The sequence below is a fragment of the Pongo pygmaeus genome, chromosome 12 (assembly GCF_028885625.2).
Source record: "Pongo pygmaeus isolate AG05252 chromosome 12, NHGRI_mPonPyg2-v2.0_pri, whole genome shotgun sequence".
NCBI lineage: Eukaryota > Metazoa > Chordata > Mammalia > Primates > Hominidae > Pongo > Pongo pygmaeus.
Genome location: NC_072385.2, coordinates 107,459,687 through 107,477,131, shown reverse-complemented (window position 1 = coordinate 107,477,131; position 17,445 = coordinate 107,459,687). Strand labels below are relative to the sequence as shown.

At 57.2% G+C, this 17,445-nt stretch overlaps 1 protein-coding gene across 6 annotated transcripts in view; it reads right to left on the bottom strand.

Moving 5' to 3' along the window:
* OTOF (otoferlin) overlaps positions 1-17,445 on the bottom strand; it is a 101,374-nt gene that overhangs the window by 12,891 nt on the left and 71,038 nt on the right. For 3 of the 6 annotated variants that reach the window (XM_054474896.1, XM_063648871.1, XM_063648873.1), the window contains exons 12-32: positions 14,024-14,183; positions 13,011-13,197; positions 12,234-12,420; positions 10,621-10,844; positions 10,031-10,139; positions 9,298-9,478; positions 9,089-9,209; positions 7,488-7,588; positions 7,255-7,345; positions 7,010-7,126; positions 6,730-6,882; positions 6,207-6,396; positions 5,993-6,117; positions 5,441-5,575; positions 4,585-4,746; positions 3,991-4,110; positions 3,409-3,570; positions 3,135-3,297; positions 2,521-2,651; positions 1,022-1,051; positions 491-622 (exon numbers count right to left, since the gene is read on the bottom strand). In XM_054474896.1, coding sequence (XP_054330871.1) covers positions 491-622; positions 1,022-1,051; positions 2,521-2,651; positions 3,135-3,297; positions 3,409-3,570; positions 3,991-4,110; positions 4,585-4,746; positions 5,441-5,575; positions 5,993-6,117; positions 6,207-6,396; positions 6,730-6,882; positions 7,010-7,126; positions 7,255-7,345; positions 7,488-7,588; positions 9,089-9,209; positions 9,298-9,478; positions 10,031-10,139; positions 10,621-10,844; positions 12,234-12,420; positions 13,011-13,197; positions 14,024-14,183 — 2,981 coding nt within the window. Of the gene's footprint in view, positions 1-490; positions 623-1,021; positions 1,052-2,520; positions 2,652-3,134; positions 3,298-3,408; positions 3,571-3,990; positions 4,111-4,584; positions 4,747-5,440; positions 5,576-5,992; positions 6,118-6,206; positions 6,397-6,729; positions 6,883-7,009; positions 7,127-7,254; positions 7,346-7,487; positions 7,733-9,088; positions 9,210-9,297; positions 9,479-10,030; positions 10,140-10,620; positions 10,845-12,233; positions 12,421-13,010; positions 13,198-14,023; positions 14,184-17,445 lie in introns of those variants that run through there. The other 3 variants (XM_054474898.1, XM_063648872.1, XM_054474897.1) reach the window with 2 other exon arrangements.

The window sequence follows — 17,445 nt, the reverse complement described above, 5'->3', positions numbered from 1 at the left end:
ACTACTGACAAGCGGTTGTTCCCTTATGGCCTCTGAGAACATGTTTCTCCTTTTTCACAAAGGTCACCTCCTCCGGGACGCCTTCCCTGATTCCCCCAAGCCATGATTTGCCTTTGTTATCACATAGTCCTCTCTAAGTCTCTGTTTACATGTCCATTTTGCCCAGTAAACCGGGGGCCCATCAGGGCAGGTATGGCATCTTTTGGCTCCCATACCACCTAGTATGGAGCCTGGCTCATCGCGTATACCTAAGAGGCATTTGTGGAATGAGTCAATGAGGGCGAAAGAAAACCAAGCCAGGGAAGGTAGATGGGACCATCATCTTGGAAGGTGAGTTCTGAGCTAGGATCTCAAGGATGTGAGACAAGGCCATCCCAAACTCACATGAATGGAGGTGGGATCCAGCTCTTGGGGGCCATGGGAAAGACGCTGGACAGGAGGGTCTGCGTGTGTAGGGGGTTGCCTCCCCTCACCCTACCCGAGGTCTCACCTCCTTCATGGTGTCAATGGAGGCAAAGTACTTGGACCACCAGTCCAGCATGCTCTCATCTGGCTCCTCCTCCTCCGGCTCCTCTGCAGTGCCCTTCTTCTTCTTCTTCTTCTTCTCCTTCTCCTCCTCAGCCTGTAGGTTGGCCAGGTCCAGAGTCCTACATGGACTCCTCCTGCCTGAATAATCCCGAGAGCCTCCACCCATTCCGCCATCTGCCAGCAGGAAGCCTTGGGCTCCATGAGGCTCTGTGGGGCCACCCATGTCCAAGGGGCAGGGCCTTATTTTATGGAGAAGGTGCCACGGGCCACAGAGGGTTGTGACCTGCCAATGTGATCCACTCGCCCAAGCAGGACTGGCACTGAGTCCTGCACCCACCCAGCTGTTTTCTACTGCGTCTTGGGAGAGATGTGCTGGCCCGAGCATGCACGGGCTGGGGCTGGCTCTGTCCCTGATGCTGGACCCTTTGGCCTCACATTGTTGCCAATAAAGGACCCTCTCACCCCAGAGCCCCTGCATGGCCCCCACACTCACCACATCCACCTTGACAACAGCTTCAGAAGTCTGCAGAGGAACCAAGGAGACAGGGGCAGAATCAGCCACTGGGGCCTGGAGTGGCAGGCAGCAGCCCAGCACAGGGTGCGTGGAGGAGCTGAGATGGAAATTACTGTGTGCTGGCAGCCCCTGTGCCCGCAAGGCTAACTTTGCATTAATAAGAGCACTCTGACTGGTGAGTCTGCAAAGGGTCTGAGTGAGGATGTTTCTTTGGGTGGCCAAAGGAACAGGGGGTTGTGTTCCAGGCTGGCCCACGTTCTGCCCTTCCCTGTAGGGTCTGCAGCTTGTAGGCCACTTCCACACCCAACCCCCAGGTGGCAGTTCTCTCTCTGGCAGATGAATGGTCCTAGTCCCAAAGCCAGGAGGAATAAGGAGCTTCCACCTGGAAATCCTCCTCTGACCCAGGCCAGGGAAGTGTCATTTGTGAATGACTGGGATGGAAAACCAGGGACTCTTTGGAAAGGACATTGATGATCTCATAAGGAATCATTACCTATGGTGTCATTTGTTGGAGTAAAAATTATAGCAGGTGATTATAATAAAGTGTGATGGCTCACTCTGTCTCTCATACACACATACCACATGCCAGTGCACATGCACACACCCACATGTATGCACGCACGTGCACATATGCACACCACAAGCATGCATGCACACATATATGCACATACACCACATGCACGCACGCACACATGCACATTTACATACCACATGCACACATGCACATATGCACACCACAAGCACACATGCACACATATATGCACATATACCACACTCACGCATGCACACATGCACATTTACATACCACTCGCATGCATGCACACTGCACACATGCACATATGCACACCACACACACATGCACACATATATGCACATACACAGCACACATGCACACATGCATTTACACACCACATGCATGCACATATGCACATACACCGCATGCACACATGCACATATGCACACCATACGTATGCACACATACATGCACATGCTCACACATGCATGCACGCACATGCATATGCACATATACCACACACATGTATGCACATATGCACACCACACGCACGCACGTGCATATGCACATACCCTACATGCACACACACACACATGCACGCACATGCACGCATATGCACATACACCACATGCACAATGCACAATGCACATATGCACACCACACATATGCATGCACGCACATATGCACATACATCACATGTGTGCGTGCACACACATGCACATATGCACACCACACACGCGCGCACACACATGCACATTTACACACCACACGCACACGCGTGCATTCCAGGATAGTATTAGGAGGGAGCTGTTTGGACACGCAATCAAGGTCAGCCCCCGACAGTCACATGCCAAAGGAGGCTCTTAGTGTCCTTTTCTCTCGGGGCAGATAGTCTGGTTCACAGGATGTGTCACATGAAGTTGCACGTTCCCAGCCAGCAGGGGGCTGACCCCACCCGCCTTACCGCATCCAGCTTCACCATGGTCTCCAGTTTCTTGATGGGTACCTCTGGCTCCATAGTCACCACAACCTCCCCTGTGGAGTGACAGGAGGAGCCCCCATTGCACAGCACATGGCAGCGCCGGAGAAGCCTGACTGGACAGATGGATAGATGGACAGACAGGCAGAGGAAGGAGCAAGAGGAACAGTGAGATTGGCGGGGCAGGAAGGTGCAGAGAACTAAAGCTGACTCTGGAACTTTCTGAGGGAGAGGGGGATAGGCAGTTGAGGGAGAAAACATGGGCATGGGGAGGGAAGAAGACAGCCTGAAATAAGGGGAAGCTGCGGAGGCCGGCGGGAGGGAGGTGGCGGGGAAGCCTGGGTCTTCTCCACCAACCAGCGCAAGGGGCCTTCTGCCCTCAGGCCCTCCCAGGCTGTCTCCAGTTCTGCCCTCTCTGGCTGTAGAGCTGGCGTCACCTTGGGCAGCCTTCCTTGGCCACCAGGGTGGACCTTCTTCCGTGCCCACCCCCTCGGCCCCAAGGAGCAAACTCTGGCTGCGGCTTGGACTGGACGGAGACCTGGACCCCTTCCCTGGGAGGCGTGGAGCCAGGCTCGGTGGCAGGGTGGATGTGGCCATACCCGTGGTGTTCCAGCTGGGGGCCGAGCGGTCTGGGGGCCGGTAGATGAAGCGTCGCAGGGAGCTGACGGCATGGGAGCCCACCAGTGTGTAGCGACCGAAGGCCCGGCAGTCTACCACACGGATGTTCAAGGGCGGGTGCAGCAGCTCGTTCTCTGGGAGGTCCTGGAGTGTTGGCGACAGGAGCCTGAGCCTCCGAGAAGGGGCAGAGGAAGCCAGCTGGCTGAGTGGAACCACACTGGCCACAGGACGTCCTCCACCGGGGCATGCACTCACCACTTCAAACCACTTGACGAGGGTGTTGAAGTTGGGGTTCTTCTTATAATTGTGGATCAGGGACGACTGCACCCCCTTCCCTGCACACTCGATGTCCACCCGTGGCCGGTCCACCTGGGCCAGGTTCACCCGCTTTAGGTCCCGTAGGCCCCAGAACAGCACCTGGGAGAGGTTGGGGGTGTGCAGAGAAGAGAGCCCTTTAGTCAAGGGAACCAGCCATGGGGGCGCTGGACCATCCGAGAAGGAACTGGGCAGTGGGATGGGCAGTAGTTCACCCCGGATTTCAAAAGATGGGAGCAGGGCCAGGAGAGCAGAGGAGGGGCAGGCATCCTCCAGGGATGAGTGTGGAGCTGCCCAGAGAAGGGGTGCAGAGTCAGGGGTGCAGACAGGAGGGCTGGGCACGGTCCTGGGACATGGGAGTGTGACTTGGTGCAGATGGGGGCAGGCCCTGGGCTGGGGCAGGAGCCTGGGTCTGCTGCTGGCTCCTGGTGATGGTGGTGGGAGGGGGATGACAAGCCACTTCCCCTCCTGGGTCCTCAGACTCCTCATCCAAAAGGGAAGGGCCACACAGAGCCCTCTCACCTCCACTCGGTACTTGCTGAGCACGGGCCGGATGCCCACAGGCACAGGCATGATGGGACCTCGGTCCACGTCCACTGGGCCATTGATGGGGGGCAGGTCAGCCTTCCCTGCTGGTCCAATCTGGGGAAGGGGGGTCACAGGTCACTTACTGGGGAGCCCAGGGACAGGGTCTCTTTCCCCATGAGTTGTTTGCCATGAGATCTGGGGAGACAGGGAAACCCCCTAAGAACCACGTCCCTAGCTTCAGTCAGGATGGGAAGGAGAGAGACCCCCAGGCCCCAGCCCCCAGGCCCCAGCTCCAGGCCCCAACCCCCAGGCCCTCACCCCCAGGCCCTAACCCCCTAGGCCCCAAGCCCCAGGCCCCAGCCCTCAGCCCCAGCCCCCAGCCCCCAGCCCCAGGCCTCAGGCCCCAGCCTTCAGGCCCCAGACCCCAGGCCCCAGCCTCCAGCCCCCAGGCCCCACCCCCAGGTCCCAGACCCCAGGCCCCAGGCCCCAGAGCCCAGGCCCCAGCCTTCAGGCCCCAGCCCCCAGCCCTAGGCCCCAACTCCCAGCCTCTAGTCCCCATGCCTCAGCCCCTCTTCCCTGCAGTCCCACCTGCAGCAGCTCGAAGGCCGCCAGCAGGTCTCCAGCTGTGGCGTTGCCACGGTAGATCTGGTAGTACTCGAGCTGGGGCGGGAAGCGGGGTGGGCAGTACGCCTCGTCTGCCATCTTCACCAGGGGTTTGGCGAAGGTCCGGCCCATGAAGTCAGCTTTGCCCTGACGCAACAAACAACCCAGAAGCCTCTTGGTGCTTGCTGTCCACACCTGTGATCTCGTTTGGTCCTTACCACAGCCCCATGAGTTGTTGTAAGGGACAGGTGTGATCACCCCATTTTACAGATGGGGAAACCAAGTCTCAGGGCCCACCAAAGACTTGTTCAAGGCCAAGCAGTCAGTAAATGGCAGATGCCCGGCTCAGGACTAGACATGAGGTCCTCCTACCTCTAGTCCAGGGCTATCTGGGCACCTCAGCAGCTGAGATAGGGCGTGAGAAGGTGGCTCGCTAACTCTCGGGGGTCACCCCAATCCCTTACTTCCTACTCCAGAACCTCCACGGAGGACGGCAAGGCTGTTACTGGTTGTGGTAGGTGAGGGCAGGGGTCGGGGAGCCCTGGGATGGGGAGGCTAGTGACAGCAGGACTTGTCGGCACATCTCCAGGGCTCAGTCTGTAGGTGACAGGAGGTGAGGATGTCCTCGCCTGGGAAGGGGTCAGGCTGCCGCAAGCAAGCAGGAGGCACCTGGAGGGACTAGATGTCAGCCCCCACTCCCAGCTTCCCAGCCAGCACCTGACCAAGGAGCTCTGCAGGTGGGTGGTGGAGGTGAGGGCACAGCCTCAGTGCAGGTGGAGTGCAGGGAACAAAGGCCAGGTGTGGTGCTGCTGGGGTCCCTGGCACCAGAGCCCACCCATACCATGGAATCCTGGTCGTAGATTTCAATGACAATGATGGGCGGATCATCCCTCAGCTCATGAGCTTCGCCATAGAGCTCCAGGTTGTCGAACACCAGCATCTGGTCCCAGGTGGGACACAGGGTCTCATTCAGCACCTGCAGCATGGGATGGGGGGACAGGTGACAAGTGACAGAGGGTGGGCAGATGCACAAACAGGAGCCACCCCTACTCACTCAGCTTCCACAGAACCTGGGGGCAGGAGTGACAGGTGTCTTGATTCTTCCAGAAATCTTAAAATCAAGGCTAATATGAGGTTTGCCCCAAGCCCCCTGCCAATGTCCTCCTTGTCGTCCCTGTCTTGTGAATATAACCACAGCTAAAGCCCGTAGCCTTTCCAGTGTGACCCAGGTCTGCAGTTATCTGCAGGGCTTCCCCTGAGAAACCGGGGCACTGGCTGACCTGTGGCTCCAGGCCCCACAGGCTCACAGGCCCCACAGGCTCCAGTCCCCACAGGCTCACAGGCTTCCCGGTGCTCTCAAAGCCAGAGCCACTCCCTCCCCACAGGCCCTCACCTCTGTGCACTGACTCTGATTGATGAAGAAGACTCGGGCAAAGGGGTCTGAGAGTCCGCTGCTGTCAGCGGCAAAGAGGCTTCGGGCCTGGTACATGTGGGCTCGGAGCTGGAACACCTGCTTCTCTGTGGGGAAGGGCAGCCTGAGGTTCCGGGATGGGCAGCCCCTCCGGCCCCCTCCCAGGTGAGGCTTCGAGTGAGGGGTCCTCACTCACTGGTGTAGACCAGGCTGACGGGTGGGAAGGCATGCAGGCCCAGGCCCTGGGCCGCCTTGACCTCCTCAAAGCCACAGGGCAGGCCACACAGGAACTCCTTGCGCTGTTTGCTGAGGCCCAGCCACAGGTAGAGCTCCACCTTGGCCTGCACTGTCCAGCCTGCCGAGCCAAAGCCCCGCTTCCCTGGCAACTGGGGGCGGGCATGGGGTCACCAGAAGCCTGACGGCTGCCAGGGCCCAAGGGGTGGGGAAGGGGCAGGGGCCGGCAGAGGCCCTGGTCAGAGCTGCTCTGCCCCTTCACAGCCATCCCGCTGGGCTGGGGTCCAGTGGAGACAGGGGGATGGGCAGGGGGCCGTCATGCCACCTTCCCCACCGCTTCCCCCACCTCCTTCCCATTCTTGGCTCTTCTCTGAGCACCTGTTGCTTGAAGGCCCCACCCTGTCACTCAGGCCCTCCAGCCCCAGGTAGGGGTGCTGCTCCCCTGAAAGGATCCAGGCCCCCATCCATCCTGCCCCCTCCAGCACCTTGAGGAAGAGCGTCTTGACCTTGGCGCAGTCCTTGCCGGTCTCCTCCTCCACGATGGAGAAGAGCAGGTCCTTGGAGGGCACACGGGCATAGGCGACACGCTTGTTGTTGATCATCATCCAGATGAAGATGTCGGGAATGCTGTGCTGGGGCTGGGGTTAGGGGGTGGCCAGGGGCAGCGGGTAAGGGGGTCTAGCCTCCTGACTGAGCCCCTTGATCCTGAGGGGCCCCAGAGAGCCAACCCTGGATGAGTCGAAGCCCCCTCCCCTTGGACCGCACCTCGTCCGCCAGGAAGCGCAGCTTCTGCAGAAAGTTCTGGCACAGCCTCAGCTTGTCCCGCACCGTGTGCCGCTTCACCTGGGCCCGCAGCGTCCTGGCCTGCTGCCCCATGCTTTCCTGCGCAGGAGGGGGTGTCAGTGGAGCCCAGCTAATGGGGGACAGCTCGGGCCATGACAAAGGGGGTTGTGACACCTTCTCACAGCCAGGCCCTCCCTCCAGCCCCTGCTGTCCAGTCGCGTCCTCACCAGCTCCCTCATGCAGGATTTGAGGCGCTCCCGGTCAAGCCTGGTGCGGGATGAGTGGCCCTGGTCCTTGTCAGCGAGGGAGAGGAAGCGGCTGGGGGTAGGGGGAGCCGGGGTTTAGCGAGCCTGACCAGCAGGGGCTCTGTAGATTCTTCCTCATCTGCCCAGCCCTGGCAGGGTCCCCTTTGTGCAGTTCCACCTCATCCTCCCCCCACCTGCTGCCCCTCCCTTCTCACCAGCAGCCACAGCTCAGCTCCTCCAGGACGCCCCGCAGGCGACGCTCAGGGTAGGACTTCTCCGTTTTGATCATCTCCTGTACGTCGTTCAGGCCTTCTTCCTGTGAATCAGGAGTGTGGGTGATGCTGGGCCACAGCCCCGCCTCCCCAGCCTCCCCAAATGTCTCCTCCCCGTTGATCAGGGGAGTGAGGGACCTCATGATCTGGGAGCTCTCACTAGGGCCATCCTGAGTATCGGTCATCATGAGGAAGTCATCAATTTCCCAGGTTCTGTTCTCAGAACCTGGAGATGTTGGTGTTCATGGGTTCTTCAGTTTCTGAAGGAAGAAGCCACCTCTGGGCTGTGACTCTGTGGCTCTGGTGAGCTCACAGGGCCTAGGCAGAACTCAGGGCTAGGCAGGGGGCTCAGGGCTGGCCAGAGACAGAGGGAAACCCTAGGACTGGATGTGCCAAGATCCTGATGTCACTCCAGAATGCTGGGGCCTGTGGCAGGGGATGGGAACAGATGCCTGGGGGAAGAGGGAGTAGCTCTGGCTCTGAGAGCACTGGGAGGGCTGTGAGACCCAGGCCCCACAGGAGACACAGGTCAGCTAGTACTCCAGCTCCTTAGGGGGAAGCCTTGCAGATAACTGCAGACCCAGGTCACACTGCAAAGGCTATGGACTTTAATTGTGGTTATAGTCACAAGACAGGGATGACAAGGAAGACATTGGCAGGGGGCTAGGAGCAGACCTCATATTAGCCTTGATTTTTTTGGAGGTTTTAATTCATTTTTATAAAATATGAGCTGGCTGAGCTTCAGGGAACTTCAACAAGGAACAGCAACAGCTCAGGGAAGGGTGGGATTATCTGCTGGTCCCTGCTCCCCCAGGTTGGGGAGAAGGAGGCCTCATGCCAACAGCTGCACTCCTCGCCCAGTCAGTGCCCATGGCTCAAGCAGGGAGAGGGGTGGGCAGAGGAGGAGGGGGCAGCTCCTGAGCTTCAGACACTGCTCGCTTCTCCCTTTTCCCCATTTCCCTTCCCTAGTCTTGCTTTTTTATTTTATTTTATTTTTTGAGATGAAGTTTTGCTCAGTCGCCCAGGCTGGAGTGCAGTGGCACGATCTTGGCTCACTGCAACCTCCGCCTCACGGGTTCAAGCGATTCTCCTGCTTCAGCCTCCCGAATAGCTGGGATTACAGGTGCCTGCCACCAAGCCCCGCTAATTTTTGCATTTTTAGTAGAGATGGCGTTTCACTATGTTGGCCAGGATGGTCTCGAACTCCTGACCTCAGGTGATCCACCCACCTTGGCCTCCCAAAGTGTTGGGATTACAGGCGTGAGCCACCACACCTGTCTCCCTAGCCTTGCTTTTAAGATTTCTGGAAATCAGGGAACCCAACACTCCTGCCCCGGGGTTCGCTGGAGGCTGCAGTGACTAGAGGTGGCTCCTGCCCTTGTCTGTGCCCTGGGACCTGGGGCTGAGGATGGGAACAGAGGTCCTGCTGGGGCCGTTCCTGCAGCCCCCTGGGCAGACCAGCTTTGTGTGTTCCAGGGAAGGCCCTCTGACAGTGCCGTCTCCCCCAGGACCCCACCCCTGCCGGCCCCTGGCCTGGTCCTGACCAGCTTGTCAGCGATGTGGTCCACGATGTTGGCATTGTAGAGGCGGCGGCGCTGGTCCGGCCACCAGCTCTTGATGTAGATGCAGGGCTTTCGCTCCAGGTAGGGCAGATGGAAGTAGTTCCTGGGGTGGGCAGAGGCGGGAGGTGAGGTCATGGGGGCCCAGGGAGGTGGGAGGGCCAGGCCATAGGAGGATGGGAGGCTGGGCCCACCTGTCGGTGACCTGGGGCCGCACTGGTGGGGTGGAGGAGACTGAGGCCAGGTCCCCGGCATCGCCGGCCTCGTCATCACTTGCGTTCTGAATCAGGTCTAGTTCTTCCTCATCCCCCGGCTCCTTCCGGGGCCGAGGCCGCTGGGGCCGGGACAGGCCATCAACTTCGTTCCCATAGTTGCCTGGAGGCAGAATGCGCCCAGAAGGCCTAGAGTGCATTCCCCACCAGGCCCCTCCCACCGTCCAATCCGGTGCTGCCTTGGGTTTGGGAAAAGGGAGAGGGAGAGTCAGGGAATGGGGCTCAGACGTGACACAGCATTAGCCAGAGGGCATTAGCCCGTGTCTCCACTCCGCTGAGAGTCGGGGAGTCCTGATGACGCCTGAGTGAGAGGCCCAGCCCTGGCCCAGGCTGTGGCCTGAGTTCCCACTCTCTCCTCTCCAGCCCCGGGATGGGCTTCTCCCTGCCCTCTGCCCCAGGTCCCAAACACAACCTCACCCTGTAGGTGGAGCTGAGGGTCAGCCCCTTTATGGGGCGTGGTCCACCCCATGCACACACAAAGGTGTTCTGCGGGTGCTTGAGGCCTCTCAGGGGAAAGGGGTCAACGTTCCCTACAGGAGTGAGGACAGGGCTGAGGTGCAGAGCCTCACACTTACCACCTGCAGCCTAGGCCTGAAGCCCCCCATGGGCCCAGCACTCACCTAGGCCTGAAGCCTGCTGTGGGCCCAGCACTCACCTATGGTGACCTCAAAGGTGATGGGCTTGTCTCCATTTCTCCGGTCGATCATTGAGGCCTCCAGGAAGGCTCCAAAGAGAAAGAATTCTTCCATTTTACCTGCACAGCTCTGTGGGGAGGCAGTTCAAACCGTTCCTGAGCTTGAGTAAGGGTGGCAGGTCGGGGGCCAGGCCTCCTTCTGTCTCACAGACAGGCCCTGGGGGTGGATGGTGGGGGCATCCCACCCGGCTTTGGGGCCAGGCAGCCCACACCCCGACGGCCCCCCAGCCTGGATATCCATGGAAGCAGGGCTGGCTGCGGACACCACAGGGACAGCCGTGGCTGGGAAGAAGGGTACAGGGGAGGCACCATCGTGAGACCTGGCAGCCGTTGTGAGACAGCACAGGCAGGCCGTGGATGAGGGCAGAGTCCTGTTGGGGGGCTGAGTGGGGGCCTCTGCTTCCTGAAGAGGAGCCTTATCCTGAGGTCTGACGCCTCAGGTAGACAGGGCAGCAACAGGCAAAGCCTGGGACCCAGGTGCCTCAGGGAGAAGGGGGCTGAGCTGGAGGCCCTGGGGGCCCTGGGGGACAGCACAGTGCCTGGGGTCTCACCTCCGAGATGGGCGTGGCCTGCTCCACCTGCACCTCTGTGGAGCTGGTGAGCTCAGGGTTGGAGGTGTCCAGGATCTCCACGGCCAGGCCCAGCAGGAGCCGGGCCCGGAAGGACACACCCTCCCCTAGGCCCTCATTCAGGTCCTGATGCTCGTCCAGTAGCGTGTAGTTACGTGTGGAGCCGTACATGTTCACCCAGGCTGGGCCCAGTGTGGGCAGGAAGCCTGTGGCAGTGGGGAGAAAAACGAGGGGGCCTCATCACATCCAGGGTTCCCTGGGGAAGAGGGGCCTCTTTTGGGGGTCCCTGGCCTCCAGCTCCTGGGTGTTGAGCTGAGAACTTCATGTGTGCCATTCAGGTGTGGGGCAGCCTTCTTACACTACGCTGGGGTGGAGCACTCTCCTGGGTCTATTTCTTCCCTGTGGGGGCCTGAGCTGGAAGCAGTGGGGAGGCAAAGTCTAGCTCCCTGCTTCCTGGAACTTGGAGCAGGAATTGCCAACAGTCTACTTGTAGGACAGAGCCAGTCCTTCCAAGTTCCCAGCATGACCTTGGGCCCTGTGCCATTTTTGCAGCTCTGTCCCACCATGGTGACCCTGCCAGTGCAGACCCCTCCCCTCCTTGCTGAAGGCCCTCCCTCTCCATCTCTGCCTGTGAAATGCTGCTTCCTCACGAAGCCTTCCCAATTCCTAGGCACAAGTCCCTTCTCTTATGGCTAAGATCTGTCAGGCCTCTGACGGGTCGCATGATCCACTTTTTTTGGTTCATTTGCTTTTTATTCTGCCTTTTTTTAAAAACACACTTACAGCATTTTAAAAATTTAGATATACTTCACATGACATAAAATTCACCATTTTAAAGTGTACATTTCAGTGGTTTTTAGTATATTCACTATGTTATAAACCATCATCTAATTCCAGAACCGTTCCACCCCCTCAAAAGAAACTCTGCACCTATTTAGCAGTTAGTCCCAATCCCCTCCCTTTAGCACCTGGAAACCGGCAATCTACTTTCTGTCTGTATGGATTTGCCGGATGTTTCACATACATGAATCAGACAACATGTGGCCTTTTGTGTCTTCTGCCTTATGTTTCGACCATTTGGTAGCACATCTATCTCCTTAATACACAGTGAGCATTCTGATCCAAGAATAGATTCTTATCTCACTCTATGTCCTTGGAACCCAGCACAGGGCAGGGATCCTAGGAGGTGGTCAATCCCTGCGAGTCTGCAGATAGGCACTACTATTAGGTATCTCATATATACACACACTGTAATTATATACAAATGCAGTATATACACTGCAATGATATGTATATTCATACTATAAGTATTATATCATAAAATCATTATTATTTTCACTTTCCAAATGGGAAAACAGGTCACACAACTACTAACTGTCAAATTCAGTCAGCTGGGCTCAGGCCAGCTCTGAGCCGACCTGAGCCACAACTCCCTACCCTCCCCCTGAGGCAGAGGCTGCTGGCAAGGCCCTGGAAGCGCCTGTGAGGCTGAGGTCCGGAGCTGATGATGGTGGTGTGAAGAGAGGGGGTCTCACCTATTCCTTCCCTTCAGGCCACTCCCTGCCCCCCAGTACACCGGGTCTCCCGCTGCTGACCTTTGTCTCCATCATTAGAAATCTTGCGCAGGTCAATGAAGTGGGTGCCGATGGCTACGTCGTTGACCTTGTCCGAGTCTCGGATCTGCACCTTCATGCGTTTGCAGAGTGGGGGGAAGAGGTCTGTAAAGACGACCTGCTCATTCCACAGGGGCTCATAGCTGCTCTTCTGCACGGAAGTCTTGCCCTGGTGGAAGGGGGAGCACGGGTGAGGGAGTGGCATGTGTGTGTGAGTGGATGCGTGTGTGTGTGTGTGAGTGGGCACATGTGTGCATGTGTGAGTGGGTGTGCATGCGTGTGTGAGTGGGTGCATGTGTGCGTGTGTGAGTGGGTGTGTGTGCTTGTGTGAGTGGGTATGCGTGCGTGTGTGAGTGGGTGCATGTGTGCGTGTGTGAGTGGGTGTGTGCGCGTGTGTGAGTGGGTGCATGTGTGTGTGTATTCATGGGTGCATGTGTGCACGGGTGAGTGGGTGTGTGTGTGTGTGCGCGCGCGTGAGTGGGTATGCATGTGTGTGTGAGTGGGTGCATGTGTGTGTGCGTGCCTGTGTGTGGACTTGTCTCCACTCTTCCCATACCCCCTGCCTCTCCTCCCTTTCATGCCTCCTGCGCAGCTCTCAGTCTAAGGACTCCAGGAGGCAGGGAGGATCCTCCCCATCCCTGGCCAACATGATTTCCAGCCTTGTCTACCCGCCCAGCTGCCCCAGGCCTCACGCCCATCAGCCTGCCCTTGTGATACCTGTCACCCAGCCCCAGCCTCCTGTACCTCATACCCCAGTACCTTCTGGCCAGCAAAGAAGACTTGCACGTAGGGGTCCACGAGGTCCTTGTTTTCACCGATGAAAGCCTTCTTTACATTGGCCATGAGGCTTGTGTTCATACGGGGCAGCCCCTCTGCTCGGTAAATTTTCACATAGAACCGGGCCCACTGGCGTTCGGGGGGCACCCCCTCAGGGAGCAGCAAGTTCCTGCCAGCACATACAGCCAGGGCCATGGTCACCAGGTCCAGGTCCCCAACCCCCATCCTGGCATCTACACACCCCTGGGTCCTGGCACAGTCTCTAAGGGACAGCTGAGGGAGCCAGGCTAGGATTAGACACTTGCGTTCATGGAACTTGCCCCTTGTGGGATTCTGAGCAAATCTTCCCGTCTCACTGAGCTGCCATTTCCTCACTGTTGAGGTGGCTGTAATAATACCCATCTCCCAAGAATATGATCGGCTCAAGCACGCTAAAACATATGGATGCTTTGTAGATTGTACATTCGGATACGATCTTAGTATTATTGTCAGTGTTTTATAGTTTTGTGCCGTATCTTTTGCTTCGTAGACAAAAACTTCATAGTAGCCACTCTCTCTTCCCCCAGCTCACAAAAGACAGGATTCATTGATCCCAGCACTTTTACCCACTGACTCCAGACAAGGTCACAGAATATTTCTCAACAGCTGCTATCAGCTGCCTGGAATTGGCACACCAGGAGAAACCTTGACTCTCCCAGCGCTATCCTGCTGCTATACTCAGGATCCAGCAGCTGCTGGCTCTGGTCTGCCAGCATTGACTCTTCCCAACCCGTTTCTCACTGGCAGAAAGGATGTCAAAGGACTGTTATTCTCAGCCATCCTCCATCACCCCCTGCCCCTGCCCTACCTCGGAAGAGTGGGGCTGCTTGGGAGAGTGAGCGAGAGCAGGGTGAGGGAGACGGGTGGCAGGTGCTCTGAGCAAACCCTCACCGGGAGCTCCCTGGGGGAAGGAAGGGCTGGCTCAGACTCCAGGGGCTGGGGTAGCTGAGCCTCACCCCTCAATGTCATCTTCATCGGTCTCATTGGCCTTGTGGGGCGTCTTGATGTTGTCCCCTTTGCCCACCACGGCAACGTCACACTTCACGTAGCCCTTCAGCCCCGAGGAGATGTCATCGGGGTCAGACAGGATGGCCCACTTGTGATGGAACTGGTGCTCTGCAATGATGAGGGGAGGGCACTGCACCAGACACCCCCACCCAGAGCGTCTCCCAGTGCTCAGGGCAGGCCAAGGGGTGGCAGAACCAAATGCTGTCTTGGCCCCTAGAGTCCTGGGACCTGGGGCCACAGCTCTGCCTGTCCCTAGCCCAGGGGGTGATAGAGTCTGAGGTCCTCTGGAGCTGGGGCAGTGGGTGCATGGCCTGCCCATGGACATATATCCCACGAGTGGTGTGACTTGGAAGCACAACAGCCTCCTCCTAAATGGGTTTTTTCTGCCTGTGGCCTCTTCTACGGCCCCGCCCTAGTCAGCCAGCCTTCACATAGCTGTGAAGGACACAGCTGCCCACAGGGCCTTCCCAGGTGGAGGCTCATGCTCCTGCTCCCCATCTTCAGCCCCTCTGGGGCTTCCCAGTGCCTTGGGGTGAAGACAAAAGGCATGGCCTGCGGGCTGCTGATTTAGTGCTCCCTGACTCACTCTGCTGAGCCCACCCAGCCCTGTGCTCCGCCTTGCTGAACAGGTGTTGCGATTTTATTTGCCCTTTTATACCTCCAAGCCTTTGCATCTGCTGCTCTTTGAGCTTGGAATGCCCTCATTCCTGTTCTCTCCACCTCCACCTGTCTTTCTCCCTATTCAATTTGTAAACTTCTACTCATTTTGCTCAAGTTTCTCCTCCTCCATGCAGCCCTCCCTGACTTCCTCAGAAGGGTTGATCCTGGGCTCTTTAGTGTTTATTGTCTGTGATCTCCATACACATCTCCCATCTCACTGTGCACTGTGCTGATCTAGGTATTGTTTGTCTCTGATTTTAGACTGAGAGTCTCCTAAAGACAGGGATTGTCAGTCTCATCCCAGTGTCCCATGACCTACGACTGTGTGGAGGAAAGGACAGATGTCAGGGAAGGAGGCACTTTAGGAAGGATTTGCCCCTTCAGGTTTACTTTAAGCCCAGTGGGCAAGCAGAGGGAAGTGCATCACAGTGCCTTAGGAATCTGCTTCCCGGGATGTTCTGTGGGCACTGAACTCTCGGGGACACAGCACCTCCCTTTTTCACTCCCTCCTCTTCCACCTTCTACTGTAGCCCAGGACTGCGTCCTGCAAGCCTGTGGCCCTGGTGGGCTCCCGGAGATGTTAGGGGCTGTGTGCAGAGGTTGGCCTTTCTGGGAATAGCCAGGCCACCTGTGTCTCAGAAAAGATAATGCCACAGTAGAGTCTGAAGAGAGGGACAAGCAAGGTGAGAGGGCAGAAGGCACGTGGATGAGGAGTCACTGGAGAACCTCAGCCAGGCTGGCAGGCCTCTGGGGAGGAGCCATGTCCCAGGTATCCCAGGAGCTTCAGGTCTTGCCAGAGCAGATGTGTGTCGGATGAGGAGATGGAGAGAAAGCTCAATGAATGGGTGCATAAATGGGCAGAGGGATGGGTGGTGAGCTGCCTGGTGGGCTGAGAGATAGATAAACAGATGGTGAATGGATTATTGGATAGAAGGAGCCATTAATATGTGGACAGGTGGGTGGGTAGATATATGGATGGGTGGGTGGATGGATGGATATATGGGTGGGTGGATCTGTGGATGGGTGGGTAGGTGGATGGATCTGTGGATAGATGGGTGGGTAGATATATGGATGGGTGAGTGGGTGGATGGATGGATATATGGGTGAGTGGGTAGATCTATGGACAGGTGGGTGGGTGGGTGGATGGATATGTGGATGGGTGAGTGGGTGGACCAATGGATATATGGATTGGTGGGTAGATGGATGGATACATGGATGGGTGGGTGGATCTGTGGACAGGTGGGTGGATGGATTTGTAGATGGGTGGGTGAGTGGATGGATGGATACAGGGGTAGATGTATAGAGGTGTGCATGGTTAGATGAATTGGGGACATTTAGCAAGGAAAGAGAATACGATTCAGGAGGAATGTAAAATTTGTCTTCAAATTTAAAGGCTATTTTTCTTTTTGTCCTGAAAGAGAGACCTGTGAAAGTGGGTGAAGGTTACAGGGTGACAGATTTTGAGATGATCTAAAGAAAGTGAAGATATCTAAAATAAGAGGTAGTGAGTGCAGTGCCCCATTTCTGGGAGGACTAAGCAAGGTTAGATGACCAATCAGAGATGGTGCTGTGGGGGTCCCTACATCAGGTTAACACTTGGCTGATGACTTCTGAGGCACTTCTAGTCCTAATACTGTGTGATCTCAGGCTAGAGATACAAGGACCACATGAGACCCTGAGCTATATGCTTACCAGCCTGAAACATCATTTCACCTCCCTTCAGCCTGGGGCTGACACCTGCCAGTCAAGGCTAGCCCAGCTGGGGAAGTTGCTGCATCCCAGACCTCCTCTTTGATCTATGAGGATGAGTGTAGGGCCCCAACTTCCTCTATGACCTATGAGGATGAGTGTATGGCCCGTCCTTACCCCCACCAGAGAGTAGCAAAGAGTAAACAGTTTCCTGCTGTTGCATCTGGTGGTACAAATGACAAATGTGGTCCTGCCAGGGTGAGAAGAGGGTCTCTCGGGAAACCCCTTCCAGTTCCAAGAGATACTGACACCACCTAAAGCTTCCCAGCAGCACCCAGGAGTGTCTCTGGGAGCATATGCTGTCCAACAATGCCCTGGCTGGAACCGACGACTCATCAAGAAGCTCAGGCCAAACTGGAGACATCAGAATAAAGACATTGGGTCTCAACTCTAGGACCCGTGTGACTTCAGGCTCTTCTGTCCCTGGGAGGGCACCAGGCTCAGGGCTGGATTCAGAAGGAGCAGCAAATCTCAAGCTAGGTTACCCGAGTGGAGACCTGGGCCCACATCCTGTTTCTGCCGCTAATTCACAGTGTGGCCCTGGACCAGCTGTTTAAGCCTGCTGAGCCTCAGTTTCTTTATGGTGAAATGGGAATGATATCTACATGGGGTTGTGAGGGTGAGGCCTGCTGGGACAGTGAGCTTAGCCCAATATCTGGCACTTACTGATGCCCTGGTGGTCTCCTCACCAGGACTTTACTACCCAGAAGCCCAGAGGTCCATATTAGACTAATCTCTGCCTTTTTCTCCACCCCCTGACTTTCTCTTGGCTCTCGGCCTCAGGCCTGCCAATGGTACCAGGGCCACTGCTCAGCCCTGGGAGGAGCTTATCCTCAGGGATGCCAGTCACCCCAAGCAAGTAGTCCATGGCTATGCATGCTTCCTGGGAAGCAACATGGCAGGAGGCCGACTCTTCCCTGCTCCCCACGGCAGTGATGGTCAGCAGGGCTGCCCTCCGCTG